Raw genomic sequence first — 26,853 nt, forward strand, 5'->3', positions numbered from 1 at the left:
CTTACTGTAGGCTACTATAACGTTTTCATGGCTCACATGTAAATTAGTAGTTTCTCATGGACTACCACACACAGGCATGAGTTAAGTAGACTGTTAGACTAATGACCACAGCATTTTGTGCTCTGTCTTCATGAAGATACAGAATAATATGTCAGAAATTACTTCCCAGTCAAACGTTTAAGAGTTTTAAGTTTCATATTGCATTTTTGCAAACAGTAAAAAAGAATAAATGGAATCAGTGGTATTAGAATGACTGAATCTTACAAATCTAGCATGAAAGAGCTATATTACACCTAACGATGCTCATAAATAAACTCCAATTAGGGATTATAAAAAAGTCACTGTAAAGTGTAATTAATTTAATCAAATTAAGATCTATTGACAAGTGACTTGATGAGGTAAAAGGAAATTAATATATAAAAAAACAAACCTACTAACTCAAATGCTGCTCAATGAACTGCTTCTACAATTGCTAAAAAGGGAAGCTTTCTGACTAGAACTCTGTAGGAAAATGATAAATGGTTGAACCCTGTAGAAATTAATGAGGCTACTTAGTTATGTTTATGAATCAACAAATCTTACTCTCATTAATGTATATTTTTTTCTTAATCGGTCTGAAGGGTAAATTATTTTATTTCTTTTACTCAATGAGCTCTAATTGCATGCTTTATAGAAAGGAATGAGATTATTATGAAAATACTTATGCAGAATCAAAATATTAACACTTCAGCTGAAATTCAATGGCTATACAGGTACATCTAAAAAAATTAGAATATCCTGAAAAAGTTCAATATTTTCTGTTGCTAATTTCAGAAAGTGAAACACACATTTAGATTCTTTACACAGAGTGAATATTTCAAGCCTTTATTTCTTGTACTGTTGATGATTATGGCAAAAGATCAAAATACAAAAGATCAATACAAACAGATATTTTAAACAGAAATGTCAGGCTTCTGAAAAGTTTGTTTATTTCTATGCACACAATACTTGGTTAGGCCTCCTGCCAGTAATTACTGCAACAGTGCGGGGTGGCATGGGGTTATCAGCCTGCGGTTCTTCTGAGATGTAATGGAAGCCCAGTTTGCTTTGATAGCGGCCTTCAGGCCATCTGCATTGTTGGGTGTTGTGTCTCTCATCCTTCTCTTGATTATACCCCATAGATCCTTTTATAGTGATCAGTGCTTGATTGCTGGCCAATCAAGCACAAAAACACCATGGTCACTGGACCAGCTTTTGGTACTTTGCAGTGTGGGCAGGTGCCAAGTCCTGGTGGAAAAGGAAATCAGCATCTCCATAAAGCTTGTCAGTAGAAGGAAGCATGAAGTGCTCTAAAGTTTCCTGGTAGATGGCTGCGTTGACTGTAGCCTTCAGAAAGCCCTGTGTACCAACACCAGCAAATGACATGGCACCCAAATCATCCCTGACTGTGGTGACGTCGACCTTGGACTTCAAGCAACATGGATTCTGTGCCTCTCCAGACCTTGACCTATGGTAGCTTGATTTCCAAATAAAAGGCCAACTTTACTTTTATCTAAAAAGAGGACTTGGACCTCTGAGCAAAGGTCCAGTTGTTTGTTTCCTAAGTCAAGATAAGATGCTTTTGACATTGTCTCTGGTTCACATTTCCAACAGGCTTTTAAACTGTTACTTAAAGGCAAAATATGCTGAGTGATATATACTGTATCTAAATGAAGTATGAAAGAAAAAAGTAGGACTTATATGGATGGTTATACAGGTCCTTCTCAAAATATTAGCATATTGTGATAAAGTTCATTATCTTCTATAATGTAATGATGAAAATTTAACATTCATATATTTTAGATTCATTGCACACTAACTGAAATATTTCAGATCTTTTATTGTCTTAATACGGATGATTTTGGCATACAGCTCATGAAAACCCAAAATTCCTATCTCACAAAATTAGCATATTTCATCCGACCAATAAAATAAAAGTGTTTTTAATACAAAAAACGTCAACCTTCAAATAATCATGTACAGTTATGCACTCAATACTTGGTCGGGAATCCTTTTGCAGAAATGACTGCTTCAATGCGGCGTGGCATGGAGGCAATCAGCCTGTGGCACTGCTGAGGTCTTATGGAGGCCCAGGATGCTTCGATAGCGGCCTTTAGCTCATCCAGAGTGTTGGGTCTTGAGTGTCTCAACGTTCTCTTCACAATATCCCACAGATTCTCTATGGGGTTCAGGTCAGGAGAGTTGGCAGGCCAATTGAGCACAGTGATACCATGGTCAGTAAACCATTTACCAGTGGTTTTGGCACTGTGAGCAGGTGCCAGGTCGTGCTGAAAAATGAAATCTTCATCTCCATAAAGCTTTTCAGCAGATGGAAGCATGAAGTGCTCCAAAATCTCCTGATAGCTAGCTGCATTGACCCTGCCCTTGATAAAACACAGTGGACCAACACCAGCAGCTGACACGGCACCCCAGACCATCACTGACTGTGGGTACTTGACACTGGACTTCTGGCATTTTGGCATTTCCTTCTCCCCAGTCTTCCTCCAGACTCTGGCACCTTGATTTCTGAATGACATGCAGAATTTGCTTTCATCCGAAAAAAGTACTTTGGACCACTGAGCAACAGTCCAGTGCTTCTTCTCTGTAGCCCAGGTCAGGCGCTTCTGCCGCTGTTTCTGGTTCAAAAGTGGCTTGACCTGGGGAATGCAGCACCTGTAGCCCATTTCCTGCACACGCCTGTGCACGGTGGCTCTGGATGTTTCTACTCCAGACTCAGTCCACTGCTTCCGCAGGTCCTCCAAGGTCTGGAATCGGCCCTTCTCCACAATCTTCCTCAGGGTCCGGTCACCTCTTCTCGTGCAGCGTTTTCTGCCACACTTTTTCCTTCCCACAGACTTCCCACAGAGGTGCCTTGATACAGCACTCTGGGAACAGCCTATTTGTTCAGAAATTTCTTTCTGTGTCTTACCCTCTTGCTTGAGGGTGTCAATAGTGGCCTTCTGGACAGCAGTCAGGTCGGCAGTCTTACCCATGATTGGGGTTTTGAGTGATGAACCAGGCTGGGAGTTTTAAAGGCCTCAGGAATCTTTTGCAGGTGTTTAGAGTTAACTCGTTGATTCAGATGATTAGGTTCATAGCTCGTTTAGAGACCCTTTTAATGATATGCTAATTTTGTGAGATAGGAATTTTGGGTTTTCATGAGCTGTATGCCAAAATCATCCGTATTAAGACAATAAAAGACCTGAAATATTTCAGTTAGTGTGCAATGAATCTAAAATATATGAATGTTAAATTTTCATCATGACATTATGGAAAATAATTAACTTTATCACAATATGCTAATATTTTGAGAAGGACCTGTATAAGCATACACAAATGTATTGAAACCCTTGGTAAAGAGATGTCAAATGTCTTTAAATAAATGAATTTACTATTGCAGTAACATACTTTTTTAATCAGTGTATATTTAATTTAAATTAGTTATCCATGACTTCCTCTTTTGCATGCCTAGGGTTGTTGGTTAACATGAAACCAGATGACACTGAGGTTGAGCAATTATGTAAGACATACAGACAGGTCTGCTGTGGAACAAAGGACAAATGTGGGGACTAGCCCCTCCTGTATGGTGGGGGGGGGATCGGTGATGCTGTGGGCCAGTTTTTTGTTTTTTTTTTCCTGAAGAGAATAGGGCATACGTGAGGACATGTATGCGAAGAAAACATGTCAGAGATCCCTCTCTGTATGCTACAACCTTGTGAAATGTTACAGAAAAAGACTGAGTGCTGTCCTGAAAGGCTGATTAGAGTTGTTCTATGCCACCAGTGATTTTGTTAGCAGCATTTTTTTTTTTCGCCCACTGGATACTAATACTTGCTGGATTTATCTAAATTTCCAGCGTGAGATTATTCTATTGCAGTTAATGATGAATGTAACATGTAACATTTTTACAAGGGGTTCCAACAAATGTGGTTGCCACTGTATTTTGTGCTATCAGTAAATGAAGTACTGAGCACCCCTGTAAGCTTTAAAGCTTATTTACAGCACTCTCATTTTTGTCAGTATCATCACAATTCAAACAAAATCACAGATGCTTGCAGTCTTCTAATTTTAATCTCTATTTATTCATGTGCAGTATTCAGGTCAATATCAGCATGATCATACTCAGTTTGTTAAAGGTCTAACGCTTCGATTTAAAGTAGATTACAGTCAGCACACTGACGTAATTATTCAGATATTTCACTTGTAATTTTGCTAGGTTTGGCCTTCTCCCTACTTAGTAATTTCTTTAGACAAACTCAAAAGTTTAACATGAGGACTGAAACTTCAATGAATGTAGTTCAAACCCTTTTAACCCTTTGGAACTGAGTTAGTGCCATTCATTATGAAACACATATTTTGAAGTGTATTTGTCCCAGTACCATGTGTTCAGTATTAACATTTTCAGCAGACTCAATTTTACGATTAATTTATAATTTGTTATTTGAAAGTCTCACTGTGTTGCTGTTTAGTGTTGTGGCAGCAGGTAGAAGTTACAGTATGCTGAAGCGTGGTATGATTTCATCAGCTTTATGTGCAAAACAGGCAGTGCCTGAGCAAAAACTTTATGAAACTTATGCGATTTTTTTTAAAAAGCTGTAGAAGATAATAAAAGGCAGATTAGCTTAGTAATAGGCCAATGTCTTGGGACCAGTACACATTTTGAATGTTTCCAGCGAAAAGTAGAGGAAGGCATCTTTAAAGAGCTCAAGTGTTTGAAAGATCTGAAGAGTTTTCAAATTCATTATCTATGGGAAAACCTTGTTTGAAAAAGACAAATAGTTCAACAAATATATAAGTTGTACACAACAGAAAGTAAACCACACACCTAATCACTGACTCGATGCAATCTTCTGGGTTTCCTTAGAAAACCTTTAACCAATTTGAATAATAAACTGAATCTGACTGCACTGTTTGGTAGTTAAGATCAATTAAAATGTATGCAATTGACATTAAATCTGTTTGATTCGTTTGAATTGACTTTGTAAAGTCCCGTTGAGACGACATGTGTAGTTAATTGGTGTTATATAAATAAACTGAATTAAATTAAATTAATAAATCCATTGAATGTAAAAAGCAAGTATCTGTACATCTGAATTATAGTGCGAATCATTTTATTGTCATAAGCAAAGTCCATCAGAAGGTAGACTTTACTTTTGATCGCAGCTGTTAAAAAATAATCTAGGCATGGAAACTGGAATTAAGCCGACATAATAAAAACACAACCAATCAGAGATGAGTTTTTCACCACTTCCTAGCACATGGGCTGTGGATCATCCAGTAGTAATGAACTGGACGCCCTTTTTCCTACGTCACACGTCTGAAGTATACAACCTCTGAGGAGTTAGACACAGAAAGGAAACACGGGCCTGCTAAATGTGTAACATTCAAGGGAAATGATGGAGAACCCGGCCAACAGAACCAAGCACACTGAAAGTACGGGAGACTGCGCCATATGCCTGGAGAAGATTCAGAGGAAGAAAACGCTCAAGTGTCAACACTCTTTCTGCTCGGAGTGCATCGACTCTGTTTTCAGCCTGAAACCCGCATGTCCGATATGCAACACCTTCCACGGAGTGTACACGGGGACCCAGCCGCAGGGCACGATGACGGTGAACTCCAGCTTCATGAAGCTGCCGGGCTTCGAGAAGTGCGGCACCCTCGTCATTCAGTACACTTTCCCAGCGGGGATACAAGGGGTGAGACTGGCAGCTTTCTCACACTGCAGCTGTTCGTATGTTGCTGCTTGTTTGGAATTCATATTTATCCACCAGGGGGCGATGTTTCATTCTTTAATCACAGGTGTGAAGTTACTTTTAAGGCGTCCGAGTAAACGTTTCAGTGTGACGTCACTACATTGTTGAAAACAGGATGGGGCTTTAGAATATGCTTTTGTTCCCCAGCAAATGACATGGCACCCAAGACACTTTACCTAATGATTTTTTTTACCTTCTATCACAGTACAATCAGGAACTTCAATGTTTTGTTCGGATTATATGTGAACAAATGACCATTTAAATAGCGTGGCATTGTAGTTTGTACTCTGATTAACTGAACCTAATTAAATTTGAGGGTATTTATATAATGCCTATTAAGCTTGTCTTGAGCTACTTTACAAAGGAAACAGATCTACTTTATATGCAGGGATATATACCTAATTCACTCTAATCTAATCACGTTCAAAGTCACACAGATTCCAGTTCAAGCCTAGTTAGAATATAGTGCCGTCAAGTTCAGTGTATTACGCCACTTGGTAAAAAGATTTCTATTTTCTTTTTCATCAAATTGCTGACTTTGTAGAAAATCTCTCATACTGTGCATGCATGTGGTGACAGCAGAAAGGAATGACTCCCTTTAAACAGGAAGAGACCTCCTGGAGAACCCGGCTCAGTGTCAATGGCAATCTGCCTCAGCCTGGTTGTTTTCAATAAACTGAGGAGACACATGAAAAAACCCCTAAAAAAACACATAACTACTGGTCCGGGGGTTTTGTGTTAAAGAAAATGTAAAGAGCAGTACCTCCTTTAGTGTCTTCAACTAGAAGAGAAACACAGCTAAGCATAGAAGCTCTAAGCCAGTGATAAAATCTATGCCATGAAAAACAGAGTACATATAGTTAGTCACAGCAATAACTCCTTCAATATTTTTTTATCCTAGATAGAGACTGGGTTAAACACAAAAAGCCATACCCAACACTTCAATCTATAGAGAGAGAACATTAAGTTATTCACAGTGATAGATCAGCAGATGGCCCCCACCAAGAAGGTGTCACAGCTAAACAGAATGTCAGGCAAAATGTAACTTTTATAAGAGACAAATAGCCGAGGACAAAGTCAACGGCAGGAAGAACTGCAGATAATGCATAATTGGAGTGGGATAAAATCCAGTTCCTTCAAAATTAGAGATCAACAATATAGCAAACAGCAGGGTTTATTGCAATTTCAATAAGTTTAACACTTAATTGCAAGAAGCACTATATTTAATTTGCTAAAACATTTAAGGTGCCATGCTCTCAAACTCTGCTTGCCCACAATATATTTGGTCATTTGGATGGATTTTCATTGACTTTTAACCCACCTCTAAAACAGTTCTGAGTTATCGTGAGGCTAAAGTTCAAGGAGTTTTGTTTTTGTGATGATGGGAAAGAAAGAATGAGAAAAGTGAGTGTTTTAACTGCACCTGTTATCATCGTAGTATTCAGCAGTAATTCCGCAATTTGATGGTCTCTTAATATAGTGCATTCCTAGTTGAATTATACAGGTCCTTCTCAAAATATTAGCATATTGTGATAAAGTTAATTATTTTCCATAATGTCATGATGAAAATTTAACATTCATATATTTTAGATTCATTGCACACTAACTGAAATATTTCAGGTCTTTTATTGTCTTAATACGGATGATTTTGGCATACAGCTCATGAAAACCCAAAATTCCTATCTCACAAAATTAGCATATCATTAAAAGGGTCTCTAAACGAGCTATGAACCTAATCATCTGAATCAACGAGTTAACTCTAAACACCTGCAAAAGATTCCTGAGGCCTTTAAAACTCCCAGCCTGGTTCATCACTCAAAACCCCAATCATGGGTAAGACTGCCGACCTGACTGCTGTCCAGAAGGCCACTATTGACACCCTCAAGCAAGAGGGTAAGACACAGAAAGAAATTTCTGAACGAATAGGCTGTTCCCAGAGTGCTGTATCAAGGCACCTCAGTGGGAAGTCTGTGGGAAGGAAAAAGTGTGGCAGAAAACGCTGCACAACGAGAAGAGGTGACCGGACCCTGAGGAAGATTGTGGAGAAGGGCCGATTCCAGACCTTGGGGGACCTGCGGAACCAGTGGACTGAGTCTGGAGTAGAAACATCCAGAGCCACCGTGCACAGGCGTGTGCAGGAAATGGGCTACAGGTGCCGCATTCCCCAGACCTGGGCTACAGAGAAGCAGCACTGGACTGTTGCTCAGTGGTCCAAAGTACTTTTTTTGGATGAAAGCAAATTCTGCATGTCATTCGGAAATCAAGGTGCCAGAGTCTGGAGGAAGACTGGGGAGAAGGAAATGCCAAAATGCCAGAAGTCCAGTGTCAAGTACCCACAGTCAGTAATGGTCTGGGGTGCCGTGTCAGCTGCTGGTGTTGGTCCACTGTGTTTTATCAAGGGCAGGGTCAATGCAGCTAGCTATCAGGAGATTTTGGAGTGCTTCATGCTTCCATCTGCTGAAAAGCTTTTTGGAGATGAAGATTTCATTTTTCAGCACGACCTGGCTCCTGCTCACAGTGCCAAAACCACTGGTAAATGGTTTACTGACCATGGTATCACTGTGCTCAATTGGCCTGCCAACTCTCCTGACCTGAACCCCATAGAGAATCTGTGGGATATTGTGAAGAGAACGTTGAGACACTCAAGACCCAACACTCTGGATGAGCTAAAGGCCGCTATCGAAGCATCCTGGGCCTCCATAAGACCTCAGCAGTGCCACAGGCTGATTGCCTCCATGCCACACCGCATTGAAGCAGTCATTTCTGCAAAAGGATTCCCGACCAAGTATTGAGTGCATAACTGTACATGATTATTTGAAGGTTGACGTTTTTTGTATTAAAAAAACTTTTCTTTTATTGGTCGGATGAAATATGCTAATTTTGTGAGATAGGAATTTTGGGTTTTCATGAGCTGTATGCCACAATCATCCATATTAAGACAATAAAAGACCTGAAATATTTCAGTTAGTGTGCAATGAATCTAAAATATATGAATGTTAAATTTTCATCATGACATTATGGAAAATAATGAACTTTATCACAATATGCTAATATTTTGAGAAGGACCTGTAGGTGTTTTGTGAAGGCATCAAAGGTTTGCAAAAAAAAAAAAAAACTGTTAAACTAACAGCATCAAGAAGACAATCAAAAAGTTCAGGGATAAAGTTGGGCAGAGGATTAAAGCAGAGTTAGGTTGTAAAACCTAATCCATTACCTGAAAATGCACAACTGCAAGGAGAGCATTTTTCAAAGGGGCAGCCAAGAAACCCATGGTAACTAAAGGAGCTGCAGAGATCCTCGGTTCAGGTAGAACAGTCTGTCTGAAGGAGAACTAGTGGTTTGTGTGCTTCAAATATCTGTCCATGAGAAGTTGTGTTTACCATTTACCACAAGACATGTTGGGACACAGCAAACATGGGAGAAAGTGCTATGGTCAAATGAGACCAAAATCAGACTTTTTGACATTTGAACAGAATGTATAGTTAAAAAGAGTTAACCCTGCACATCACCCTGAAGATAGGCTGTTAGAGACATACCCCATAAGACTTGCAGCTGTAATTGTAGTGTAAAGTGGTTCTAAAAAGTGTTGACTCAGGTGGACTGATTTTACGCCACACTTTCTTAATTTTTATTTGTTAAAAAATGCTGTCAACCCTATTTAATTTTCCTTTCACTTCACAATTGTGCTCTACTTTGTGTTGGTCTGTCACATACAGTAAAATCCAGATAACACATGACATAATCTCACATGACATCATGATAAATTTGGGTCCTCATCCAGCCTTGCTTGTCACAGTTTTGAGTTTTTATGTTGCGCTGACTGTAGATATGAGCAAACGTACGCAAGCTGGCTGTATATTTTGCCATTTCCTCACTTAAGATCAATACATAAATAGCATGTTCTCTTGTCATTCCCACGCTGAAGAGTAAGAGAAATAAAGCTCTGTGTCCAATTGCATTTTATATCTACAAGGTAAAAATCTTAATAAATGTTCCTATACACTCTTATCAACTTGAAAAAGTAAAGTATACCTTAAAAATTTTTTAATGACTTTTATGACATTTATTGTATAGAAATATTTTAAACTGCCAATAATCGTGGTCAAAAGTATTATTTAATTATTCTTAATTATTTCTTAACATGGGATTTTTTCCCCTCTGAATACATGCAGTCAAGTTAAACGTTGGATTTTTTTTTGTTACTGAAGTAAAGAGTGAATTTATTTAAAGGCTTTTTAATCTTTTTAAACTAGCTGTGCCATTTGCTTTGCAGGGGAGTGAATTAGTAAATTAGTTGGTTTATCTGGGAGATGTTCCAGCAGGTCAAGCAGGCAGAGCTAGAGGCTGAGGCTCAACCTTATCAACCCATTACAGGATTAGCGTTTAACTTGTAGTTTGCTACTTAATTTTGACCTGTATCCTGTTAAAATGCTACAGCTTAGCTGATCTTTTACAGATTGCATTGTTGCTGTTCTACACTTCTGGATTATACTTTGGATTTTCCACTTGTGTAAATAATATTAACTAGTTATGGGCTTATTGCTGCCAACACAATCAAAATTAGTTAAAGGAGACAGAAAAATGTTCTTTATATTTAAGATTTTCAGAAACAGCGTTTTGGTAAAGATTAACATGTGACAGTTAGAGGTGTTAGAATTGGGTATTTAATTGGGTACTTTCCATCAAAAGTTTAATTATGGACTTTTGGATAAATCAAAAACAAACAGAACAAAAGAAATCGCAGAACAAGCAACAGGTTTTTACTTAAATTTTCATGTAACCACCACCAACTTCACTGTATTTTTGGGGCGATTTCAGTAATTGTGACACAGATGGAAAGTAAAGCAAGACTTTAACAGGTTTCTACAAACAAAGTTGAATAAGAAATGTGGCGTGCATTTGTATTCCGCCCCACTAAATCATGTTTTTGTAGAGCCACTGTTGTTTGGACACTTTTGCTAGGTTTGTACATCAGTGTATTCTCTAGCAGTGGCATGTTGGTGTGCTTTATATATTTTTGATATGTCTAAGTTGCGATTTCATGCCATGAAATCAATTGACATCCACAAAATTAGTTGCAACCCCGCCAGATTACATGTGCTTCAGTATCAGAGCCTCTGACTGGTTTTCCTCCTAGATTGCTTTGTATTTATTTGCCTATCTTCCTTGTTCAGGCTTTCCTGTGCCACCACCATGTTTTGTTTTTTAGATTGTGTGTTTACGACAATGTTTAGTGTTAGTTTTCTACCACATATAGTGATTAACACATATGCCAAAACGTTCATTTTCGTTCTCATCTGTCAGACCTCTTTCCACATGTTTACTGCATGGATTGTGGTAAACTTTCAACTGGAACTCATACGAATTTCTTTCAGCAATGGCTGTAATATTGCAACTCTTTCATAACAGCCAGATCTGATATCTGTGCTTTCAACACATTCTCCCACCTGAGCTGGTGATCTCTGCATCTCCTCCAGAGTTACCATTCTTTGGGCCTCTTTCTGATTATCCATTCAAGTTAGAGTAAAGAAATGTGTTGGTTGCAAAAACAAAGTGACAACATTCTGGAGTTCTTGTTGCTTGTTCTTCAACATCTCAGCAGAAACGTTTTTCTTGCATGATGTCTGACATCAAATATATTGAAACTCTGCAGTAGGAGGACTTCCCTAGAGTTCTGCACATGACTTCTTGTAAAGTATAAAATGTCATTGCCTGAAAGAAGCTTTGTTCTTGTTTTTGCCACCTTGGATAGAAAATTACACATTGTCATTTAAAATGGTTGATACTGGTAGCTCGTTCTGTGTTTGAGGTGGATGTTCCAGTGTGTATTGTTGCACATTTTTGCAAAGTTATACTTTTGGAGACAACCATAATTTATGTATTGTTTACAGAGGTGCAAAATGAGTTGGGCCACATTAAACTTTATGTTTTACACATGGAGTCATACCAACAATGTGAAAGAAAGGTTTTTCTCAAAGTACCTGTATTCATGCAGACCAAGCACTTTATCTTTCTAAGCAAGGTTGGATATTAACTCCTTGTTTCAAATGTTGTCTGGTCAGTAAAGATTAATAAATGCAAAAAAAAAGACTTTACAGCCACTAAATTACTAATCTTTCAGCATCTTAAGTACTTAATAAGATGAAGGGCTCAGGGATTGTTTGTTTTAAGGCCAATGCTACACACCATTATTAAATACAGATGACCGTCAAGCCCTCAGGCAGCACAGGATGAGAAACTGATAAAGGTGGCCACATTGGCTCAGGAATATATAAGAAAATGATTCAACCTACTGCTGCACCCAGAAATGTAGTCTGAAAATGGATTATGTTAAAGGTAAGCTGTATATCATCTCCTGGCACGTGGACTATTGTTCTTTGAGAAATAAAATCTTTAGTTCCTTATATGGAGATATGAGAAGAATCTTTGTTTCTCTATGCGTGATACAGCAATAATGTCTCTGAATTTATCTTGGTTTGTAAAATGTGCAAGAATTCATTTTACTATAATATTTATCACAGACAGTTTATTTGATATGCAACTGTGTTTAAAAAGGCAAAAGTGAATGAAAAACAGATGTAAAGAATAACCTAGAGTCAATTATCTTGAACTTCTTCAGGTCCTAGTCCACTGGAATGAACATAACATGTTTTTTTGAATATATCCCTCCATCCATCCACTATCTTCAACGGTCAATGGGCTACAGGCGGGGTACCCTGTGGACTGCTTGTTAGTCCATCACAGGGTAACACAGAGACACACAGGACAAACAACCATGCAAGCATACCAATTTAGAGTAACCAGTTAACCAGACTGCCATGTTTTTGGACTGTGGGGAGAAGTCACGCATGATATAGAACATGCAAACTCAATGCAGAAAGAGCCCAACAGCTCCATGCAGCCCCCTTTCTAGGTCTAAGCCATCAAAGCCAGAAATATCAGTTATTTCAACTTTGAAATAATGCTCACCACTAATTGGTTTATGGATATTCAATGAGATTTAAGAATTGAATTCTAATTTGATTTAAGAGAACATCAAGACAAGCAGGACACAGAAACTAGTAAGGAGGATGTTAAAAAGGAGTTACTTACGTTTTAGTGGCTTTCAATGCTCATTTCGTCATGGCTTCCATTGTAATGATCTTGAAAATACACGAATGAAAACATGAGTTGGCAAAATGTGTTTATTTCTATGATGAAGAGCAGGAAATATTAGCTGGATTGTTTTGGTGTTCAGCTGAAAATAATTTTTTTTATTCCAGCCTGAGCACCCAAACCCCGGGGTGAGGTACAGTAGCACCTCTCGTACAGCCTACCTGCCAGACTGCACAGAGGGACAGAAAGTCCTGAGGCTGCTGAAGAAAGCGTTCGACCGAAGACTGACGTTTACCATCGGACGGTCGGCCACAACGGGCCTCAACAACGTTATCACCTGGAACGACATTCACCACAAGACCAACATAGATGGCGGCCCGCAGTGGTAAGAGCTCCTTTTTTTGGCTGCAAACAGATATCTGAAAAAATTCCAGTTGGAAACAATTGTACTGGAATCTTATCTAATCTTACTGGTATTATTTTCTTTTAAAACTACTAAAAATCAGTATAAAGAGGAGAACTGATATTTGATATGAAAAACTATTCCCAAAAGACTGCGGCTATGCTTTTCTGCTTTGTGAGGATGTACTAGTCTATTATAAGTATGCTGATATCATTGGAGATAGTGCATTGAGCCAACTCTGGCCATCGCATTTTGCTTATTAGCTTAATATGAAAAGTGCATTCATGGTCAGACGTTTTTACGCTGAGGAGAAATCTTGATTTTTACTGATGTTACTGCTTCAGGTTTTATGGTGCCAGTTTTGCATGATTTGTCCTAATAAAAATCTAATTAAGTGCAAAATGCATCAGGGTCAGGACCTTCAAGCATCATTTCAGTGATCCCACAGTTCGCTCAGGGGAGAGAGTTGACAATGACGAGGCGCCCTGTCATTCTGATTGAAAAGCAGAACAGTTGTCTCAAAAGTGAAAGGTGCTTGAAATTGGCAGCTGTACATGTTGATGATGAATCAGCATTAAACAAAGTCATCAAACAATAATTAATTAGTGGCGAAGTGCTTCCTCACAAAGATGAAACACAGTGCTTGTCTTCTGAAACATTAGATTTAAGATTGCAAAGACCCACCTCACCCTGCTAATATTATGTTCTGTCCTCTTCCATCAGGAAAAAGGTTAAAAAGTCTCTGGTCCAGATCGACTTAACTCACTAAATTATACATGTCCTCAGGAAGTGAGAGCCCTCACCTCTCATAAACCCTCATTTTATGCTTTGCTTAGCAAGCTTGGTCCCCCTTCAGGGTCTTTCTTAACGCATTGCACTATTTTTATCTAACTATTTATTTATTTATGTTGCTGACTAGTTTTTCAAACATGTTTTTATGGTTGTGTATCATGTATTGCCATGTCTGTTTTGAGCCCCACACCAATCAAAATTCCAGGTGATATTTATTGCATTGGCTCCAGATTATTTGACTCGACATCACATTAAAACACTTGCTATCATTATGGCATCAAAACTGCTTTACAGTCAAGGTTATTGGTGCCAGTAAGATTTACCCGAATAAACAATTTGTTGAATCATCCTGACCTTCAAGGAGAGACTTACAGTTGTTGTGAAGGAAACTCCGGGGGGCCCAAGAAAGGCCAGCTTTGCATAAACCTGCTGTCTTTTTTAATTAAAGCATTTAAAACCAAATAAATGTCAGTTTCTTTGATTTTGGTTTGGTCAAAGGTAACAAAACTTAAGCATTAAAAGGTTTGTTAAAACATTTCTGTCAATCTTCCCAACCTTTGACCCACTAGTGTACAAGAAGGTCAGGTTTTCCTGCTATATCAGGAACGTTACCAAAGTTAATGGGACTGGTTTGGAGGCAGCAATGGCTGCTGGAGCAAAAAATCTAAAAATTGATTTATTAAGTTCACATAAGTGAGATTATTTCAGTGTAACATTAACTGTTAGGTGAATTTCCTGCATCCCTGGAACTTACAAAACCAATGAGATCATGTTTCCTCATCTCTGCTCGTCTTTCTTTTACAGTTTTGGATATCCAGATCCAGCGTACCTTTTCAGGGTTCAGGAGGAGCTTCGTCTCAAAGGTGTAACAGAAGATGATTGATTGTTCCAAGATATCCTTTAGACAGATTTAGTGTTGCTCATAATAACATTTCCAGTTGCAAGTCAGCACTTTTCCACAGCAACGTTCACTACTGATACTTGAAGATGTGTTTTTCATTTGAGCTGGCTAAACCAAGGGACATGTTAAGCTTTTTCAAAGATAATTTTTTCCCGCTTTATTCTTAAGTTGCTAGTTTACTTTAAGCCAATAGAGAAGGACAAGTTTGGTGTTGATTTTGATGGATTTCCGAAGTGTTTCTTTGGCATGTTCTGTAAAATACACACAGCACTGTCCCCATTTATTGGCACCCTTTGTAGAGGCGTACAAAAAGCCTGAAAATAAGTAAATCTTTTGTTCCATTATCCTGATCGCACACTAGAAAATATGCCTCAGTTTTAGTTTTTTTTAATCATCACTCAGGCTGTAGATACACACATGTTAATGCAAGAAGACATTTACTGACTTATGAGGATTGTTTGAATGGCATGTTCTTTTCTCTTTCCCAGTTTTAGGAGTGAATAAGAGAAACAGACCTTCATTTGTCTATATATTTATGTATAAACTCAGGAAACAGGAGATCATAGAATACTAATTAAAAAATCCTAGATACGCAATCATTCGATCAGTTCGAAAAAGTAAAGTATCTATTCATAAAATTGTTTTTATTACACTTATTAGTTGAAAACCTAGTTTTTAAATTGAGGTACAATGTTTTGTGAGAGATTATGCTACTGCAATGACAGTTTAGTTTGTTAGGTGGATTTCTTTTTTCCAGGGATGCCAATAAAAGTAGAGGATGCTGTGTTTGTAACAATTTATTTCAAGCTGCCATTTGCACTGGATAAAAACATAATATAAAGGAATAGCTATCAAAAAGATCTATGGCAGCGTGATATAAATGCTTCTGATGATACTATGTATTATTGTTTTAGTTGACAATCAGTCCTGTGTATCCGACGACCTTAAAATATTTTGTAATATTTGTGCTTTTCCAGCTCCCTCGTTCTTAAAAACAAAAGATGGGAAAGCATGCAAACTTTTTTCAGTGAAAATATATTTGAACATAACATAACATTCCCATAAAATATGTTTGTCCAAATTTAAACTATACCTTTAAATGGGGTGTCATTAAAAAGTAATGACACGTTATTCTTTAAAATGAGTAAAAACCATTTAAAGAATGGCTAATAAACTATGGCTAATATCCATAGTTATTTTTTGCAACAATGCATATTGATTGATTTTGTGCCTTATGCAATATCAGATAAGGTAGTGCCTTAAAAAATACCATTTATTTTGAAATCACCGTCTGTTCCTGTGTCTGCAGTTTAAATATGTACTTTTTAATCCCTGCCATTACCATGCCAGGGCACTAGATGGCGGCTTTTCCTAATATAAGGCCTGTTGGATAGTATTTTCATTATTTCTCTCACACCTCAAAGTTTCTTGTCTAATGTATTTGGGTCAGTTTAATCAGAAAACAGCTACACGACAGAGAGACAGCGGAAGTTGCTTTGTGTTATATGTAGGGGGAATACGTACCGCCGCCGTTTGGTGATAGTTAAAAGCTGAATGTGAAGCTGTTATTCTTCCTTAAATGTCATTTTTGAACCAAATAAATCTTTCTTTAAGACCTGCTCTGAATGTTTTTGTCTAGCAGCAGAAAGCAAATAATGTACAGTGCTGTACAAAAGTATTCATACTGGAAGTGGAAGGACAATGATAGATGGTTTAAAACATTTTGTTTTACAAAAACAAATTTTAAAACTGTTGTGTGGATATATAGTATACAACATACAATATACAGTATATATATTCCACCCTCTGTTTTAACTAACCTTTTACTACAGCTGCAGGTATGGACATTGACTGGGCCAATCAGACAAATGCTTTGGTCTAAACCAGGGGTGTCCAAAGTCGGTCCTCAGGGGGCTGGTGTTCTCCATCTTTTAGATGCTTCCCTGCTTCAGCTCACCTGACTTCCATTGATGGCTGATTAACAAGCTTTTGCTGAGCTGCAATCACTTGATTCAGGTGTGTTATAGCAGGGAAACATCTAAAACATGCAGGGCACCCGCTCTCGAGGATCGACTTTGGACACCCCTGGTCTAAATCATTCCATTGAGCTTTGGCTGTATGTTTATGGAGGTTGTCCTGCTGGAAGGTGAACTGTGAACCCATGTGTCAGGCACTTTGCAGTCTCTAGAAGGTTTTCTACCAGACTTGCCCTGTAATTCTGTCCATCCATCTTTCTATGCATGATACTGCATGAAGCATGATAAGCTTCCCTGTCTGTGTTGTGAAAAAGCAACCCACAGCATGATGGTGCCTCCATCATGTGCCACAGTGGGAATGGTGCGTTAGAGGTGATATGCAACGTTAGTTTTTCTTCTCACGTAGCATTTTGCATGTAGGCTAAAAATGTTAAAACATTTCCTCATCTGATCAGTACGTCTTCCACATGTTTTCTGTCTACCCTATGTGGCTATTAGCAACCTTTTAAATGGGACTTCTTACAGGTGTCTTTTAACAGTGTTTTTCATCTGGCCACTCTTCTGTAAAGGGCACATTTCTGTAGTGCAATACTAAATGCTGGGGAGTTGACAGATTCTCCCACCTGGGGTGTGGATCTTTGCAGATCCTCCCGAGGGAAACTGGGCCTCTGGGCTGATTCTTTGAGTAATGCTCTCCTTACCCAGCTTGTCAGTTCAGGTGGACGACTTTGTCATGGAAGGATTGCCATACTTGTTTCATTTTTAGATTGGTTGAACGGTGCTCTGTGAGATGTCCAAAGCCTGTTCAAACGTCTTTACCACTCTATTCACCACGCAGATCTCTAACAAACCTCTGAGGCCTTCGCAGAACAGCTGAATTTATATCGAGATTAATTCACACACGGGTGGATTCTACCTATTAGGAGACTTCTGAAAGCATTTGGTTTGGCTAGATTTTATTAGGGGTTATCAAAGAGAAGGGGGCTGAATGCAAATGCACACCATAATTTTTTGATTTTCATTTATAAAATGTTTGGATAACCAGACAATATTTTTCTTTCTGTCACATAAAATACCCCCAAAAATAAAAATTAAGTTTGTTTCTGTAACGTGACAAAACGTGAAAAATTCAAAACGGTATAAATACTTATTCTAAAAGTTGTACATTTGATTTTAGTTTTAAAACGAAAGGAAAAAAATTCAGTAAGCACCTTTTAGCTTCTATATAGTTTATAAAGAGTGCACATATGATGAAGTAGAGTGAGTTAGTGGCCTGTTTTCCACTCTGACATCAGTATCTGGGGGCATTTATTTGGCCTGTAGAATCTCAGGGCATCTGCTAACCTCTAATCAGAGCAGGACCCATCTGCCACCCATCCTATGTCTCCCCCCTTTCTGCAGTAATTCATCAGTAAAATCCATCCACATTTTATCAGCCATCCATCTATGAACCTTTTACTTGAATTGTATGTGATTTAAAGATCTCTGTAACATTAAAACATTACCCGACAGCGCAACTTAATTTCAGAAATTAGCCCATTTTGAACATTTATTTCAATCTGAAAGAGCCCCCTGTGCTAAGGCAGATTGTTTGATGAAAAGCAGAATTCATTGAAAGAAACACAGAGTGGAAGTGAAACATGTCTGAAATTACTTTCGCTTCTTTAAACCTAACCTACATTTCAACATGAAATACTTACGTACGGTTTGGTTCTATATGAGGACATGTCTCTGACATAGTACCCTCAGGAATAAAAGCATAAATGCATATTTTGTTCTTGATTAATTTCCAACTGACAAAAGGTGACTCTTCTGTGCTTTTGATTTTTAATATCTACATAGAAAACAGGATTTAGACACATTTTTCAGTGCAAGATGTGGTCTTAGTTTTGTTCCACACAGTGTTCTGCATGTAGGCTCAAACGTTCAGTCCTGGTCTCATCTGAGCAGAGCAAAGTCTTCCTTCCAATAGTTAAGAATAACTGCAGAAGGGAATTCTTCAGGCTTTCCTTTGGCTATTCAGCTGCCTTCACTCTTCTGCACTCAGACCTGTGGAGTGCGATAATAATAGTTGGAAGCAGATTCTCCCACATGAGCTGTGGATCTCTGTAGGTCCCCCAAAGTTACCATGGGCCTCTTGGCTGCTTCATATTAATCATCTTGTTGCCTAGCCTCTCTGTATACTTTGAAGGCATGTCTTGGTCAGATAGCAGTTATTTCATACTCTTCATTTCCAGATAATAGATTGAACAGAGCTCTGTGAGATGTTCAAAGCTGGTTATCTTGTTTTATAACCTTAACCTGCTTTAAACTTCTACACATCTTCAACTATGTTGAACATTAGTGTGATATATTTTGTGTTTCATAAGATATGTTTGATATGTTTTCTGTTTTAAAGCTTTGTGACCTGGTCTGTCTGCAAATTTGACCTTCATAAAGTCTATAATGATCATAAAACCTGACCTGTCTGCTGTGTTTTCTTGAACTTTATGATGTTTGTTCACTAATGTTCACTAACAAACCACAGCTGCATTTATACTGAGTTGCAAAAAAATTAAGGTATCGTATACCTTTCTTTTAATAAGGGAAGATCCCTTTTTGTTTCAGGTTTACAATTATTAAGATTTGATTGGAAAAACTTTCCACAAAAGTCTGACTACTTCGCAATAATAACACGTTGTTTAGTTTACTGTTGAGTTAAATGCAAAAGTTAAATTATTTTCCATGTTTAACTTTAAAAAAGAAAATGTTTTGTGGCCCCTGAGTACTTTGAACTTGCTGTTTTGGCCGATGTGGCAAATGTTTCGACGCCAATGATTTAGGGGGATCCCAGTAAAGGGGGTGGATATGCACACCACGATTTTCTGATTTTCATTTGTTAAAGAAAATGAAAACCACAGATTATTTTCACAATTATGCTGTACCTTGTGTTCTTCCATGACAAAAATACTAATAAAAAAACGCTGACGTTATATTCAGGGAAAATACCGCGGAGGAATCCTAAAAACATCAAAATAATTTTGCGCCCCCCTCTGCATTTATTTTCCCTCACCATGAGGCCATCTGGATAAGGGGGCAAAGAATGACAAAAATGCAAACAGTAAACAGAAATATGCACATAATTTAGATTATGCAGAGCAGTAATGTTCCACACATGCGGCAATGTAAATTTTTTGTGAGAAACCTCCCCCTGAAAGTAAATTCGCCCAAGTGTATGTTTTAAAAAGGACAGTACCCCCATCCTGTCCTGCTATAGTTCCTTTTCATCGACTGTTGCTCTGTGTTGTTTTTAACATCCTGCTTCTGCAGAGCAGTAAAAAATAGCACTGAGACAGTTGCTTCCATGCTTCTGGGTGCGACTAGACATCTCCTCCAGAGACGCTCCCTCGAAGCACACAAATGCATGCGTACGTCTATCAAATGAGAGATGCACAGTGTTTTCTGTGCTGCAGTTGATAAGAAAATCATTACGTGACAATGCAGAGCTGTTGTTCTTGCACTCTCTCCTCACTCTGCTCCTTAATTAGAGGGTTTTTGGCTGCGGGGGGAGAGCCCTGGCACATTGCCTTCCTTCCTCCCTCCTTTTCTCTCTCTGGCTGCCTACTCATCATGCAAAACTACAGATACACTACCTGTGAATCGTACGCCACTTTTGTTTCCTCTTTTCTGTAATGAGAATCAGCTCCAGCAGATGTAACCTACTTCTGCATACCTTCGAAGGTATTGTATGTCTTCACCCAGTTTTTTTTTTCCCTGTGATGTCAGAATTGACACAAAAAATGCTTTGAGGATTCTAAAAAAATCTATCTGTGTACCATAAAGGAGAAGTAATGAGACTTGAGGCTGCGCTGGTATGTAAGCTGAAATGTACATGGGGATGCTGAAGAGGCATGTGTCTCCATCCGCTCTCTTTGTGTGACAGAATGCCAGCCCACACCACTGACATGCTCATCCACTGAGCCTCAGGCTGTTTGCTTAAGAACAGCAGAGTGAAGGTGGGTGTGTGGGTGCTTGTGCTTCTGCCACTTTTGTCTGTGCGGCCTTCCCTGCATCTGTGCATATACTGTGTACGGATTTGCACTGGTGAATACATGAATGTGTGAGTCTGTGTTTGTGTGTGGCAGTCAAGGATGAGTCTAACATTCTGCTCTCTGATTCATAGCCGGGGTTACATGGCATTTTGCCCGCCTGATTTAGCCAAACAGATCCTCAGCTTTTATTAGTAACGCTGACAGATTTACTGACTTGCTTCCCCGACAGGACACAGCAGCAGAGACACTGTGCACCGAGGTCTTGGGCCGGGCTGTTGCAAATTGAAGGCTCGACAAGCTGTTGCTCATTAGCAACACCTGAGTTTCTGCCTGATGTCAGAACAACAGCTCCAATCGTCTTTCAGTGATTTTCTTTACAGCAACGCATTTAGAGCACATAGTCATGTAAAATGTTTTCCTCTTTACTCTGCAACAAGAATCACAATATAAAGCATAAAGCTCATGATGCATTCTGGGTAACATTTGTTGTCCTCCCTGTCTGCGGGCTCGTCCATGGCCGTCCATTCTCAGACAATCTCTTGATAAAGCAATTAGCTCCGGCTGCCATGACGACTAGCATGACCTTTTATGCTGTTTTACAGACAGGGATCTTTACCAAGGCCTGCCTTCCTTTTCGTCAGCCGCGGCAACAGCTGTCTGTAGCACATCAGGGACAATAAATGGGTTTTGTTGATGACAAAAGCTGGCAGAGGCCTGTTGAAATGTGCCTCTGTAAAGAGACAGCATGCTTCACATTTCCACAGGTAATAAAAGACTGTTAACTTAGCAATAATTTGAATTTTACCGAATATTAATTCAGCCTTGCAGCATTTCTTGTAATTGAGTCACACTGAGACACTCTTTTTGTTTATATTGTGCAGTTTTAAGATCATAAGAGATAAGATTTTAAGCACATTTAAAAAAACAAAAAATCTCTATAATTCTTAATTTCATAATTTGAGTAAGTGTTTCACAAAGTAAACCTGTGTATAAATAATCTGTAATCAGCGCAAAATAATTCAGACCACATTTGATGCGTCATTGCAGTGCTTTGTAAAAGTTTTCATGTACGCTCAATTTTTTCCAATTTATTTTGTCCCACCCACCGTTCTCAATGAGTTTTACTGGATGTTATGTGATAGGCCAACACATGGTAGTGCATTATTGTGAAGAGGAAAGAAAAGGACACATGGTTTTCAATATGTAGGGTCGTTGTCCTGCTGGAAGGTAAATCTCTGGCCCTGTCTCAAGTGTCTTGAAGCCTCTAACAGCTTTTCTTCTAGGGATGCCCTATATTTAGCTCCATCCATCAACTCTGGCCAGCCTCCCATCCCTGTTGAAGAAAAACATCTTCACTTCATCATGCTGCCATCACAAATGTTTCATCGAAAGGATTGTGTACTCGAGGTGATGTGGAGCATTGGTTTTCACACGTAGCATTTGGTCCCATCTGACCAGAGTCTCTTCTTCTTGCATATTGGCTGTGTCTCTCACATGCCTCCAAGAAACTTGTACTATACTTTCTGGCTTTCTTTCGGGAATGGATTACTTCTTGTGACACTTTTATAAAGGCCAGATTTGAGGAGTGCATGACCAGACAGTAGCACTTGAGCTGTGCATCTCTGTAGCTCATCGAAAGGTGCCATGTGCCTCTTGGCAGCCTGTCAGTTTAGGTTGAGATTCGTAAATGTAACATGAAAAAAAGGGGGAAATGTTCAAGGGGTATCAATACTTTTCAAGACTTTGTACTGTATATCTTGGATTTCACACTTGTCCCAATCTAAATAGTTCAGATTGGATTTTTTTATAAACAGAAGGAAGGTTTTATTATTTTTCCAGCAGTATTTTTACACACTATGTGTTCACTACAGTATTATGCAGTTTAAGTTTAAAGGAGAAAAGATTCCAGAAGATTCAAAATATAGTGAAATACGCCTTTAATTTAGCTCTAAATTGGAAGCCTCTAACTTTAGAATCATCAGCCAGTTGAGGTCAGTGGCTATAATTTCTTATAGTACAGACACTCTACACAGAAAAGGGGCGTGCCCACTCCTCATTGGTAAAATACAAAAATAAGCAATAGAAAACTTGTTCAGGGTACAATGACTGATGAATTTTTTGTTTCCCTTCCCAAGAGCTTGTGCTGCCTGCTAACAGGGTTGCACCCTGGTTGATGAGCCATCTTAAAACCCACCACTGCACCCAACAACTAACTGTTAGCATGTTTTCCTGTTAAAACAAGGGCATTATTTCAGCTGTTTAACAGATATTTGGGACTGTTAGGTTCTGCTTTGTGCAACATACCATTTCAAATCACAACAGAACAGTCCCAGACCTGACTCATGAGAGTGATCATTTTTCCTCCTAACAAACCTTAGCTTATTGTGGCCAAAAAAGAAAAAAAAAAAATTAAAAGCCTAAAAAAACATCTTGGTCTCGGATGCATATTTAAGCTTGACATTATATTAGACTAAAATGTCATTTTAGTTGTAGTCTATTTTTATTTACAAATGATAATACAAATGACAAATGAAGCAAATATGTCTGTGTGTTTCTGAATATTAATCTCTCTGTGAATTGTTCACTCTTTGTAAAGATCTACATTAAAACAAAACTATTGTATCTTTTGAATGTTTGGAAGTATTTACAAATGTGTTTTGGTCATTCATGCGGATGTCTGTTTACTAACTCAAGTGAATGGATTGCACAGCCAATTGAAACAACCTCTAAATATGCATGGAAACAGCCTCTGAGCATGGATTTCATCACATTTGTGCGTTGGCGTTGAAAGATTAGTAGAATTAGTGTTAACCTGTTTGTTTTTTCAATTGAACTGTCAGATTGTACCATCATGATGTAGGTTTAAGCACGATCCTGTGCACAAGCTGTTCAGGATTCACAAATATAGGATCCATGCTAAATATAGACCTGCTAAAGGAATGCGTTGTGTTTGCACAACTGCTTATTTTGTGTTGAGATGCCAAAGTGTGGGCTGCTGCTGCCACCTCAGTTTACAGCCAAATAACCATGGGCCACGCAATGGGTTTATCTAACAGTACAAGATATACAATAACTCTCATTTACCATCATACAAGGTGTGCATCTTTGCAGATAGCTCCCATGCACAATCAGGCAGCAATCAGGAATTTTAAAATACTTCTTAAAGATGCAGAGATGAAAAGATAATTATGGTTATAAAAAAGCCACCTTATCCCTTGCGGGGTCTCAGCGGTCTTAGTGAGAAACAGCTGTACCTTATTGCAACAAATAGCTTACACAGCAGTGCAGACAGTGAACCATGAGCGCAAACAGAAAGCTTAGTCACATCAGATAAAAATAGAAAGAGTTGTGACTGTTACAGGCTTTTCTATACACTATGTGCTGCTGCATAAATCAAAATGAGTCATAACATACATTTTCATACATGCATTTTTTTAGTGGAGCACAGGTGATGTGGAGAGTAAAATTAGCAAAGTTTCTAGGAGATATGGGATGCCACTCACATACCTTCTATGAGGCCTTCTATGATACTGTTACAACTATGTAAGAGTTGAAAAGGTGCTTAAATACTCAATTTTACCTAAATATAGCAAAATGCTGGGGAAATGAAAACACAGCAGTGCTGCATTTTAAAATGAATATATTGTCTTTTCCTAGTTGCTCTTCCCGACACTGCAGAGGATGTTGGTAATTAGAAGGACTCAGAGAGTCAGAATACCCCCAAACCCCCCCTCGCCAAGAGCTCAGAAATAAAAACTTGGGAATATGTGATCTGAACAGAGGAGGAAGAAGAAACAGAGAAGAAGAAGCACATTGGTTTTCAGAGAGAGTGGGGTGCAGACAGATGGCAGATGAAAATTCTCCACAGGAATATCTTTGCAGCTGATGTGTTACATAGTAACACACTGCTTTCCACTATGTGAAAAACACAACCATCAAACCACGTTGCTTTCTTTTTCTAAAGCAGTCATGCTAATCAAAAACAGAAACTAATGGAGAACAGAGGGTTAGAATTAAGTAGCAGAGAACGAAGTGTACTGTGCCAGGCATCTGAAATATAAAGCCAACTCTATCTCTTACAACAAGACAAGTTATACAGTTTGACCTGCGGTGTTGAGCATCATGCATACAGTTACATTTATTAATATGTTCTTTCTCATGAGCACTGTATTATAACGGGGAAATGGATCGTATGTAGCTGAACTCAATCAGTCTACATTAAATTTGATCTGTTTGTCCTGCAAAGTCCCAGAAAATGACATTTGTTACTGTAGTGGAATTTTCTTATCAAAGTGTGAGAGACGTTGACTCACAACAAGAGAAAATCCGGACTTTGTCTTTATAAGTTTTATTCAAAGGCATTCAGCGTTTGAAGACCCTGTCACTGAGTGAAGCAGAGCCCCGATCAACATTTACACACAATATTTATACCAAACATGACAGTGTTATCTCAACTTCAAAGAGTCTTTGTGTTATGGCCCTGGACCCTCCTTGGGTTCAGAGGTGACAAAGTTATCTAGGAACAAACCATCGTCTCTTCCTGAGGCATCACCCTAAATGATGGGTTTTAACCACTAAACTTCTGATAATGGCTTTTACAGCTTCCTCCTCTAACACAAATGTTCTGAGGAGTGAGGTAACCTAAAGGTCATAGACTTTGGAACACTTAATTAAAGAATTTCCATTACATTACTAAATGGCACTAAATAAATAAACTGAATTAAAATGAATTGAATTAATGGAAAGGCTCTAGGTGATGGGTCAGACAAAGAGCGGTTCATGAATCCCTCATGAGGACAAAAATATCGAGGCACGTGACGTCGCCCGGTACGGCGGAGCCGGGGTCCCACCCTGGAACCAGGCCTGGGGTCGGGACTCGCCGGAGAGCGCCTGGTGACCGGGTTGCTCTTCGCGGGACCCGGCCGGGCCAAGCCCGAACGAGAGATGCAAGGCCATCCCCCAGTGGGCCCACCACCTGCAGGGGGAACCACGAGGGACCGGTGCAAAGAGGATTGCGTGGCGGACGAAGGTGGAGACCTCAGCGGCCCGATCCCCGGATGCTTAGGCTGGGTCTAGGGACGTGGAATGTCAGCTCGCTGGGGGGGAAGGAGCCTGAGCTTGTGCGGGAGGTCGAGAGATATCGACTAGAAATAGTCGGGCTTGCCTCCACGCACAGCGTGGGCTCTGGAACCCATCTCCTTGAGAGGGGTTGGACTCTCTTTTACTCTGGAGTGGCCCACAGGGAGAGGCGGCGGGCTGGTGTGGGTTTGCTTGTTGCCTCCCAGCTCAGCCGTCTCGTGTTGGGGTTTACCCCAGTGGATGAGAGGGTTGTATCCCTGCGCCTTCGGGTTGGGGATAGGGTTCTGACTGTCATCTCGGCCTACGGACCGAGCGGTAGTGCGGAGTACCCGGCCTTCTTGGTGTCCCTGTTGGGGGTGCTGGATAGTGCCCCTCCCGGGGACTCCATTATTGTGCTGGGGGACTTCAACGCCCACGTGGGAAACGACAGTGACCCCTGGAGAGGCGTGATCGGGGGGAATGGCCTCCCCGATCTGAATCCGAGCGGTGTTTTGTTATTGGACTTCTGTGCTAGTCACGGATTGTCCATAATGAACACCATGTTCAAACATAAGGGTGTCCATCAGTGCACTTGGCACCAGGACACCCTAGGCAGGAGGTCGATGATCGACTTTGTTGTCGTATCATCAGACCTTCGGCCGCATATTATGGACACTCGGGCGAAGAGAGGGGCTGAGCTGTCCACTGATCACCACCTGGTGGTGAGTTGGATCTGCTGGAGGAGGAGAAAGCCGGACAGACTTGGCAGGCCCAAGCGCATAGTGAGGGTCTGCTGGGAACGCCTGGCGGAGCCCTCGGCCAGGGA

The 26,853-nt window shown here is 39.5% G+C and overlaps 1 protein-coding gene across 1 annotated transcript; it reads left to right on the forward strand.

Moving 5' to 3' along the window:
- The first annotated feature begins 5,242 nt into the window (after positions 1 to 5,242).
- On the forward strand, positions 5,243 to 16,582 carry LOC124871717 (probable E3 ubiquitin-protein ligase DTX3). Its single transcript, XM_047371244.1, has 3 exons — positions 5,243 to 5,714; positions 13,034 to 13,251; positions 14,866 to 16,582. Exons 1-3 carry the CDS (start codon positions 5,412 to 5,414, stop codon positions 14,942 to 14,944), a joined length of 600 nt encoding a protein of 199 aa, XP_047227200.1. The 5' UTR covers positions 5,243 to 5,411; the 3' UTR covers positions 14,945 to 16,582.
- The last annotated feature ends 10,271 nt before the right edge of the window (positions 16,583 to 26,853 follow it).

This window comes from Girardinichthys multiradiatus, chromosome 1 (genome assembly GCF_021462225.1).
Source record: "Girardinichthys multiradiatus isolate DD_20200921_A chromosome 1, DD_fGirMul_XY1, whole genome shotgun sequence".
Lineage (NCBI taxonomy): Eukaryota > Metazoa > Chordata > Actinopteri > Cyprinodontiformes > Goodeidae > Girardinichthys > Girardinichthys multiradiatus.